The 9,918-nt window shown below is 45.2% G+C and overlaps 2 protein-coding genes across 5 annotated transcripts; one reads left to right on the top strand and one right to left on the bottom strand.

Moving 5' to 3' along the window:
• The first annotated feature begins 736 nt into the window (after positions 1–736).
• On the top strand, positions 737–7,334 carry rasef2 (RAS and EF-hand domain containing 2). Of its 4 annotated transcripts, XM_028958553.1 has the most exons (17): positions 737–1,245; positions 1,405–1,557; positions 2,847–2,937; positions 3,369–3,464; positions 3,817–3,894; positions 3,972–4,087; positions 4,216–4,284; positions 4,400–4,481; positions 4,561–4,631; positions 4,722–4,932; positions 5,433–5,534; positions 5,633–5,777; positions 5,841–5,922; positions 6,012–6,126; positions 6,546–6,659; positions 6,772–6,848; positions 6,930–7,334. In XM_028958553.1, the coding sequence occupies exons 1-17, from the start codon at positions 938–940 to the stop codon at positions 7,030–7,032; spliced, it is 2,013 nt and encodes a 670-aa protein (XP_028814386.1). In that variant the 5' UTR covers positions 737–937; the 3' UTR covers positions 7,033–7,334. The 4 variants fall into 4 exon arrangements, with proteins under 4 accessions (XP_028814386.1, XP_028814385.1, XP_028814387.1 ...); XM_028958552.1 differs by having other exon boundaries at positions 3,375–3,464; positions 5,633–5,922; XM_028958554.1 differs by having other exon boundaries at positions 4,788–4,932; positions 5,633–5,922.
• Positions 7,335–7,430: 96 nt separating this feature from the next.
• On the bottom strand, positions 7,431–9,801 carry serf2a (small EDRK-rich factor 2a). Its single transcript, XM_028958558.1, has 3 exons — positions 9,654–9,801; positions 8,204–8,312; positions 7,431–7,836 (listed from the first exon to the last, which is right to left on the bottom strand). Exons 1-3 carry the CDS (start codon positions 9,658–9,660, stop codon positions 7,770–7,772), a joined length of 183 nt encoding a protein of 60 aa, XP_028814391.1. The 5' UTR covers positions 9,661–9,801; the 3' UTR covers positions 7,431–7,769.
• Between the last annotated feature and the right edge of the window lie 117 nt (positions 9,802–9,918).

Here is a 9,918-nt window from a genome sequence, read left to right as displayed (position 1 = left end):
TAGCCCTAGCCTACCATGAAGAAAATCTAGCAAGATTTTCTGTGCTTGGACCTGCACCGACTTCCTTCCTTAGGACCAAATATGATTGCATGTTTCACGTAGGCTTTTGTAGTGCTGCTGTTTGCCTCATTGTCATGGTTATCAATTCCCACGTCAGAGAAAAGTTAATGGTGGCCCAATCCATTGTCAACAAATCAGCCTAACTTAAGCAGAGGTGGAGTTCCCTGTTTGCACAGAGAGTCACACTACACTCTGCAAGTGAGACACTGGTGTTTCTGCTAACTATTATTTGAATTTGTTTCCATCTTTAAGCTGCTCTAGATGTTCATGAACCGAGCATTTCATGAGGAAAGTAGACCTGGGCGTGGGGAAACATACAAGCCCAGCGGTTCATGAGGTCTCCGTCACTTTGGGTGTGGTGCATTAGCTAACTCAAGGTACACAAGGGCTCACAAAAAACAAGCACTTGCTGATAAGACGTCCACACCTTAAAGAGAAACAAGACCTTTTCGGTCGTGACAATATCAGATTTTCACCGAATTCTTTTGTATATGGTTTAAATAAAACACGATGGCGATCTTGTGTTCTGAGTGTTATTTTCCTGTTTCAGAGCGACTTCAGAACGTGCAACTGGCGACGATGTGGCGCTTAATAACGAAGGCCGCGGTGGCGCCTGGCCCCGCCCCCTTCACGCCCCCTGGCCGAACCAGCCAATCACGGCGCGGGGTGGCATTAATGGAGGCCGCTGCGAGGGAATGCGCCGCCGCCGCCGCCGCCGCCTGGACTCACCTGTTCCGCCTCCATACACCTGCACTGGGCCGTAGCACGGATTTACCACGGGACTTTACCTCAATTTCACCGCCGCGGGACAAGCGGAGCACCTTCTTTGGGGTTTTTTGGTGGTTTGTTTAAAATAAAAAAGGGCACCGGGTTAGAAATGGACACGGAGACGCCGGACCTGCGGAGGCTCTTCTCCGCCTGCGACGTGAACAGGTCGGGCCGGATCGAGTTCGAGGATTTCTCCGCGGTGTGCCGCGACCTCGGCGTCCCCGCCGGCGACGTCGGCTCCCTGTTCCGCAGGTTCGACGGGGACGCGGACGGCAGCATCAACTTCAGCGACTTCTCGTCGCGCTTCCACGAGGTGTCCGAGACCCTCGACCTGGCGTCCCTGGGCGGATCGCAGCGCGACGCCTGGCAGGAGTTCGAGAACACGATGGACGGGGACGTGGCCTTCTACCTGCCCAGGTGACTTCGTGCCTCCTCCAAATCGCACGATGGATGGAGAGATTAAGATCTGAGCTGATTTCCAAGCATTTGTAAAGAGAGCTGTGGTGGGACATTCGTCCCTGTGAGCAGGATGAGCCTGGAGCGCAGTTGATGGGAATGTGTTGCTCTTCTCCGCAGGCTGCGGGATGCTCTGGGCGAGATGTACCAGCTGATCCACTCCTCCTCCGACCTGGCCCTGCTGCAGCAGTATGAGGAGTTCGTCCAGGCTTTGGTCAGCGAGGGCCGGGACCATCGGCTGGACAGTGACCAGCTGGAGACCAGCCTGAGGAGGTGAGAAGAAGAACACCGCCCTGAACAACCCTAAATGTTTTTGGGTTTTCACCCTCCTTAATTGATTTTTTTTATCACATCAAGCCGGTCTTTAATCAGATTGACCGTGGCCCCGCCCTGTTAGGAGGTGGACAAATGCGTGAGTTCATGTGAAGTCCATGCACACACCTTTTTTTTCCGTGTCAGGAAGTTCCCCAGAATGTCCCCAGTCTGAAAAGTCTATGGTCCTTTCAGAAATGTAAATAAAATAGTAATTGACAAGTGACAAAACTACAGCTGAAAATGAGCCTCACCAGAGCAGATGTTCTGTTCATCAAAAGCTCCAGTTGTCCTTCACCACATGAGCAATGTCTGGACAGGATTTCTTGAATCGGTTTGATGTTATACGGACAAAAGAATTAATCTCGCAACAAGAACATGTCTAAATACCTTTTTGTGTACGTTTATTAAGAAGATTATTTTGGTTTTGACCTCTACATCTCTATTAGTATGGAGATCATGGCGATTGGTTTTTCTGGGGGTAACTCTAATGTTTTCAGCTTGTTTATGAACCTGCTTCATGGGAAAAACTTTTTATAGATATGGGACGTGCATGAAACCAGACAATATCGGAACGTGTAGTATCCCATTTTACACAGAGCAGCTATTTATTTAAAAAAAAAAAAAAAAAAAAAAAAAAAAATATATATATATATATAAAATATTTACCTGCAACAAATTATAGTATTCCCAATATTAATATTCCCAATTGGCAAATATTAGTAATTACATTTGTAGTATATTTTATTATGAAAGTGTACTTTTTATGTTATTGTAACAATAGATAGATTTACGATGGATGTTCAGATGCTAGGCCTGAAGAAACGGTATTAAGTTGCATGTTATTATGAAGTCGAGAACAAGAAATGAAGTACGTTCATGTTTCAGAGGCTGCGGTCAAGAAGGCCAGGGTGAAATGAGGGAATGAGGAAGTTTAAACTTCAATTTGCTGGACACGTTCTCGCATTTCCATCTGAGCTGAGATTCTTAATTCGCTGCTTGTACAGTAAAGACTCCTTCAGCATTCCGAGGACGCAACGCTTCGCTCTCTACACCTGGAACTCCCTCCTTCCATAACGACTGGTCAAGCAGGGTCACCTGACCACTATTTTTTTCTCCATCTTGGGGTGCCGTGGGACTCTTGGGAGGGGACATTGTATGGATTGACTGTCTGAGATGGCGGAACAGCTATTTGGAGCTGATTCTGTTGGTCTCTAGTTGAGTGAACGTTTGCTTGCGTCCCTGGGCAGGATAGAAGAGACTACTTCTAACCAACTGGCCGAGCTGGAGGAGGATCTGCAGCTACAGCTGCGACGCACAGAGGAGAGGGTGAGGGAGGAGGTGAGCTTCTTCCTTCTTTCCTTCATGCATTTAAATGCTGTTGGAATAGTCTCTTTCAGGAAAACTAAATGGGGATTATTTCACAGTATTTCTTCATTAACCATGGTTTTCTTAAACAGAAAACTGCTTCAGTTTTTAATTAAGCACGAAAACTAACTTATATAATTATGGTTATTTAAGTTCATTAAAAAAAGAATAACATTTAACAGAGTAAAATCTTAATATGATAGTTTGGATGATAACTGTTATGCGATTTTGACAGTATAGTTTTATGTCTGAACTAGTCCCTCAGCCTGGACCTTCGCATTCCTTCAGTTCAGACGGGGCACAGGAACTATCCAGGCCACACAAAGGCTTCCCTGTAAAGCTGATAAATGCCGGTGAATATGTAGGGGGGAGGAACCATCTCATCTCTGGTTTCATGGCTACAGGAGCAGAAGAGAATGGAGGAAATGGTGGCTGCGCTGCAGAGAAAACACGATAATGAGGTGACGGATCTGCAGGCTGCTGTTGATCGACTCTATACAGTAAGAACCGCTGTTGTGTTCTGCAATGTGCAAATGTTTGGTATTGTTTTTTTTTTTTTATATGAACTATTGACTTCTTTTGCTTTTAAATTATGAGAAATGCCATCTTCATAGATCCATACTATTGAATTTGTGGACAAACATACAAATTATACCAAAATTAAATATAAAGCATTTTAAAAGTTTTATTGTTATGATCATTATTCTGTGTGCTTCTTCTGATCAATCACAATATTTGCAATAAAATATTATCAAGAAAATTAGTCATTCATATAGTGGGATTTACTCATGCTCATGAAGAGCACATTGAACAGTGCAGTAACGAACAGTTTGTATGTTGTAAATATTTCAGTACCAAGAGGAGTCCGAACTTAGCAGTCCTAAAGAAGATGTCAGCAGACTGAGAAATCAGATGCGCGAATTAATCCAGGTATGTGTGAAATGAGTATAAAGTTTGAATCAGGTCCCTCCAGACTGGTGAATATCATGTCCCGTTCCATGCTGCAGGAGAACGATCAGCTGAGGAGCTCTCTGATGAAGGCACAGACCAACATCTCGGTTCTGCAGGTGGAGCTGGACAAGTTAAAGAACGCGTACACGGAACAGAGGCTTCAGCATGAGCAGTGGGTACCAGTGTCTACGTTTCACTTGATCACTGAAGAAATTAGTGCATTAATAAAAATACATAAACACGTAATAGGTTTATTGACTTTGAAAATGAACTGGATCTTTTTTTCTTCTCTGTTTGCAGAGAAAGTGACGACCTGAAGAATATGGTGATAGAATATCAGTCTTATTCCAATCATATTGAAATCCTTCAGTAAGAGCAAAAAGAAAGAGTACTTTTAATATGTTCTTCATATTATTATCATATACATTTTTTTTTTTTTTTGTGTGTCATGATTGGACTTCATTCCCGGGCTCTCTTTTTAAAGGGAAATGAATAAGAAGTTGTATGACAGTAATGATGGGCTGCGCTCTGCTCTTGCCAGTGACATGGCATCCAGCAAAAGAAGGGTAAGAAAGAAACGTGCATTTTTGCAAACAAAATACCTTTAAGTGGCCCTTTTTAATGGTCACATGATCTTGTTTCTAGCTCTCGCCGAAGATCGACAGCCCTGCAAGACGGATGAGGCCGATCAGACAGAGCACCCTCAGCCATAACAGGTATGGAGTTTACTATTCCAGTCCGCAGAAAAGCCCTGTGAATGTCAGTGTAACATCGTAATTGGAGCAAGATGTGTCTTATTTGCGAAGATTTGCCAGTGAGGAGGACGGCATGGATGTTAATTCTTCCAACTCCAATTACTCACATGTGGCCAGCTGGGCAGATAAGTACTTTGACAGCGGAGTGGCCCTGCCCATGGACGTGGATGGGAGTATGGCGAGTGGCTATGACAGTGACGAAAGCAGGGACTCGTTGGAAACTGTGCACCACAGCTACTCCTATGTGCCTTCTGAACTGGAGGTTGGTGTTTGCAACCTGCTTGTGATCCGTCCTTTTTGTCATGCGTCAGCAATTATTTGTAATCGTTCATGCAAATTTATGCTAAAGGTCTTTGCTTAATGGTCTTCATTAAAATAACTTGAAATTCAAACAATTCATGACTATTTGCTGCTTCTTCTGAACCACACTTGTGCATCAGTACTATAGGACCTCCTGAATAAGCAGGAGTCTTCCGTACATCCATTCATCCACCTGTCTATCGTCATGGTTACTTAACCTAGTAAACCATGTGGTTTACTGAGAGCACTTTTTTTCTACGACCAGTCTGGTTTGCTGCACAATATAAATGCCAAGAGTTTTACAGCGAATGCCCTTGCCGACTCAACCCTCCCTATTTACCTGGGCTTGGGGGTACACGGTCACCCGCATCCCCAGTGTTTTATTGAAAGTACTAATAGAAAAATAAATACCCTGTTCAGTGTTTTGTAGTATGATTGCCGATTGTGTTTCTTCCATGTCAGACGACAGACGTGAAGTCAGAGGCGGAGGTCTCTGTAGCCCCCAGCAGAGTGAGCTCTATTGCCTCCTCAATCAGGAGACGCCTGTCTGCGTTCCCTGCCAAGGTATGGCCACCAGGGGGAGCTGTATTAATGGTAAAAGTGCAGAACCAGATTGTGTCTTAACCATCACCCCCATGAAACATATATTTTCTCCCCATCAGCATGCAGAGGCCGACCTGCTGGACTCTGATGGGCCTTCTCCCATGTACAGGCTGGTGCTGGCAGGAGATGCCGGGGCAGGGAAATCAAGTTTCCTGCTGCGCCTCAGTCTCAACGAGTTTAAATCAGATATTCAGACCACGCTGGGTGAGGACAACGTTCATAGAGATGTTTTCTTTCATTCTAAGACTGAATGTTCATTCTGTTTAGGGGTTGATTTTCAAATAAAAAAGATGCTTGTGGATGGAGAGAGAACCAGTCTGCAGATATGGGACACTGCTGGACAGGAAAGGTATTGCATCCTGCAGGAGGCAGAAAATGTGGGGAAGCTTGAGTGCTTGAGGAGAGTCAACACTGCCGTTATCTGCTTGTTTTCCCCAGATTCAGAAGTATTGCTAGGTCTTATTTCCGTAAAGCCCACGGCGTTCTGCTCCTGTACGATGTCACCTCTGAGAGCAGCTTCTTGAACGTCCGAGAGTGGATGGAGCAGATTCAGGTAGGGCAAGTGTTTTTTGCTGATATTTAACCCCCTTCCCATTTTTCAGGCAAACTTAAATGAATTAACTTTGTGTGGTATGTCCTTACGATGTCAGGCTCATCCTGATAGAAAGACCTATCCTGTAGAGATTCCTCATGATTCCTCATTGTGCCCGTGTTAGATGCAGCTATAATCATGACTCCACTTATCAAGGCTGACATCTGAATACTTCTTTAAGGTTAAACCAAAAACCTGTAGAAGGTTTGGTTACCCCTGCTATTGAGGTTGCTGCTGAGTTGAAAATAGCCTCATACCCTCTGGTCAATAACTGACCATTAACGAGTGGGTTAGTAGGTACATTTCTGATGAAGTGGCCATGTTGTGTAGATTCACAGTCATCCCTGGGTACAGATTGTTGAAATTCTTTTGCCCTACAGGAGTCAACAGATGGGAACATCCCCACCTGCGTGATCGGAAATAAAATGGACCTGCGGGCGGAGCGTCCAGAAGGTAGCTGCGTGAGTCCGGTCCACGGGGAGAAGCTAGCCATGGTGAGCTAGGAGATGACAGAATTCAGTGTTTAGAAGTGCCTCAGTAGCATTACTTGTTTATTATAAAGTTGTTTATAATAAAATCCATTAAAAATGGTCCCATGGCTTCCAGACCTACAACGCCTTATTCTGTGAGACAAGCGCCAAAGAAGGGACCAACGTCGTGGAGGCCGTTCTCCATCTGGCAAGGTAAGAAGCCTCTAAGCTCTCGAGCAAGCGACCCTGATCAGATCTCGGCATATTGAAACCAGTTGTCCACCCTCCAAACAGAGAGGTGAAGAAACACGTGAAGCTGAGACGCCAGTCTGGGTCGCAGGTCAAGTTGAGCCTATCCAGTGGAAAGAAGGCACTTAACAACTGCTGTGGAATGTGACCGCGTTTCCATGTTTTTATACACGAAGGGGCGGAGTTTGTCATTTAGCCAAGAGGGTTTTCTAAATTTTGATTGTTTTAATTTTGAGCTTTTAGAATAATTCGGGCTTTAACCATGTGAAAGGTTAAGTTTTGTACAGTTTTGTTTGTGTTTAAAACCCAAATGATCAAATTTCACTCCAGGGTTTATGGAGTATGTATCTAGATTTTAAACATGTATCAAATGTACAGTCTTGCACTTTATTTTTACATGTAGTATTTAAATCAATTGCATTAAATAAAGCCATACCACTAACACGGCAATGCCTCTCTTGTATTTGTGTAACTTAAATCAAGGAAAGAGGAAGTTAAACTGCCATTCAAAGCATGCAGTATTAATAAATACGCAGAACAAGGAAATGTGGAGCTAAAGGTAGATTTTACTGAAGAACTGAAAGTCAGGAGAGGGGGTATAAAAATACAGGGCTGAAGTTCCAAGCTCAAGAGGTCTTGCCATTCTTGCTTTTTTTACATTGTAAATACTGATCAAGAAAAATGAGACCTGTGCACAGTGAAGAGCCAATAACCATAAGATTCCCCAAAGCAAAAAGGTTAGAAACCCGCCCTCACAGAAAAGGACAGATGGAGATTCTGTACGCTGAGACCTGAATTACAAAGGTCAGAATTCAGCTCATTACACGAAGGTTAACATTTACTGAGTATGCTTTTAGTGTGAGGGGTCACTCCACCTCCAGTCAGTTACTTGGGCTTGGTGTCTTGTTTCTCGTTGGCTTTCTTCTGTTTTTGCTGCATTATTTCTGCATCCCTGGGGAAGGAAGACGACATTCAGTTACAGGAGAAATGACATACGGATTCTGTAGAAGAAACTGAACGCTGGGGGTAGGCAAGATTTACGCTGACAAACTACTATGGCTTTAGTGTGTGAACAGTTGAGTCATGTGTAATGTGCAGAGACTGATTATTCACAGACCTGGGTCCAGTTTTTTTTTACTTTTCTATCTCCTTTTATGACAAATGAATCAGTCGGTTCAAGTAAAGGATGCTCCTGCTTTGGAGCTGCACAGTCTAAACAGGAAATCACAAGCTATAGTATCCTGTTGTGAATGTGGACTGGTAACACAGACACCGGGTTCGTCACCAGCGGCCCACAGGAATGTGAACGGCTCTCGCACCTTTGTTTCCTGGCAGCAGCAGACAGGCCATCTTCATTGCGCTTCCCTTTGCCCATCTCGTTCTGCTTCTTAGCATGTTTCTGGCGGGCAAGTTCACGCTGGTTTCCCCCTGTGGAACAGAGAGACAGGCTGGCAATGGTAAACGACGGACTAAACGATGTGCACGAACAGGTGACAAACCCAATCTATACATTTGATGCGTGGAAATATCATCAATAGTTGGGTATTATTGGGTGGTAGTAGCCTAGTGGGTAACACACTCGCCTATGAACCAGACGACCCAGGTTCTAATCCCACTTACTACCATTGTGTCCCTGAGCAGGACACTTAACCCTGAGTGTCTCCAGGGGGGACTGTCCCCTGTAACTACTGACTACTGAAGTCGCTCTGGATAAGGGCGTCTGATAAATGCTGAAAATGTAATGACAACACCTATAAACAGATTAATGTTTCAACACCAGTTTATCATCCCACTTACCCACTAGGTGACCACCACCTCACTTGTTTTTCAAAGTGAAGAGATGTCATAGTCATTGTCACTGTGAGCTGTGCTGCAGTGTTTCACAATGTTGGTTTTTGTGGAAATTTCATGCTGATCACCATGAAAGGCACTTGGGAGGCTGTGTGTGGGGATTCGAACTGGCAACCTTCCGATTACAGGTCAGTTTCCTTACTGGCAAGGCCACCACTGCCCCAACTGTGGCAAAGTAAAAAGGTGATCAGCATGAAATGTGTGTCTACACTCTTTACACTCTGAAAAGTAACAGTTACTGCATGTACAACAAAAGCCAATCCAAATGCTACCACAACAATAACTATATACGCAATTTAACACTCCCACATTTGGACTGGTTCATGTCAGGAGTTTCTGGCATCACTTAAAACTGAGAAATGGGTCTCATTTAGTGAACCTCCAGCCACTTCATTTTCTGGTCGAGGTGGGGCATCTTCCCATTTTCTGCTTTCTTATTAGGGCTCATACGTCACTGAAAAGGTTTAGAATAAGCAGGAAGAACTGTGGTGATCCTCGGAAGCGACGATCGTTCTGTTCCCGGTCCGAACGCAGCGTCCACGACGTCGCCAGTCTGCGCGTAGTGCGTGTTTTGGTCAAGTGCGCCACGTTACCAGAAAACGACACCTGGCGACCCGGCTCTCCGCCTCGCAAGCTCCCGCTGACTGGAGAACACGAGCCGCCGAACAACCGCCAATCCGACCGCTCAGCTCGGCTTGGAAGGGCGAAAATGTCGCAATTAACGAGCCTTCCAGCCTGTTTAAAAAAGGGACGCAGCGCCGCGTCCGTGACGCGTCAGCAGCCAAACGGCCGCTAGCTACTTAGCCGTTAGCTTCACAACAGAAGGCGGCCGCTTCTAACATGTCAAAGGCTGGGAATCCCCTCGGCCGCGGGGTTAAACCCAGAAAACCGGAGCGCGTTCATACCAGCGAGACTTACTCGTCATTTCTTCGATTCGGTGTCCAGATAAGCTCACCCAGAGGGCCGCTATCTATTCCCCCGACGGCACACCGATGGCGGACGTGGAGTCGAATCGCCAATGCAAACACCGCGAGACTTCGCTGTCAGGTGCTTCCACCTGATTGGCCAGGCGTCGGACCGGTACGTAGCGCCTTACGTAACACGCTCTCGTGTGGCGTTTTGCGTATTTTTTTTATTACACAGAATCGAGTATCAAATTACATCAGTCCAGTTAAAAGTTTTA

This window comes from Denticeps clupeoides, chromosome 17, assembly GCF_900700375.1.
Source record: "Denticeps clupeoides chromosome 17, fDenClu1.1, whole genome shotgun sequence".
Lineage (NCBI taxonomy): Eukaryota > Metazoa > Chordata > Actinopteri > Clupeiformes > Denticipitidae > Denticeps > Denticeps clupeoides.
Note: the sequence above shows the minus strand (reverse complement) of the source record. Positions and strands in the feature narration are given on the sequence as shown.

What these genes read in the sequence shown, in the direction of transcription:
- rasef2 (XM_028958551.1), top strand. Translation starts at nt 938, where the DNA reads ATGGACACGGAGACGCCGGACCTGCGGAGGCTCTTCTCCGCCTGCGAC. An exon ending in TGTCTGCGTTCCCTGCCAAG is followed by an intron (nt 5,535 to 5,632) that starts GTATGGCCACCA and finishes TCTCCCCATCAG; the next exon opens with CATGCAGAGGCCGACCTGCT. An exon ending in GACACTGCTGGACAGGAAAG is followed by an intron (nt 5,923 to 6,011) that starts GTATTGCATCCT and finishes TGTTTTCCCCAG; the next exon opens with ATTCAGAAGTATTGCTAGGT.
- serf2a (XM_028958558.1), bottom strand. An exon ending in GCTGCTGCCAGGAAACAAAG is followed by an intron (nt 7,837 to 8,203) that starts GTGCGAGAGCCG and finishes TTCCTTCCCCAG; the next exon opens with GGATGCAGAAATAATGCAGC.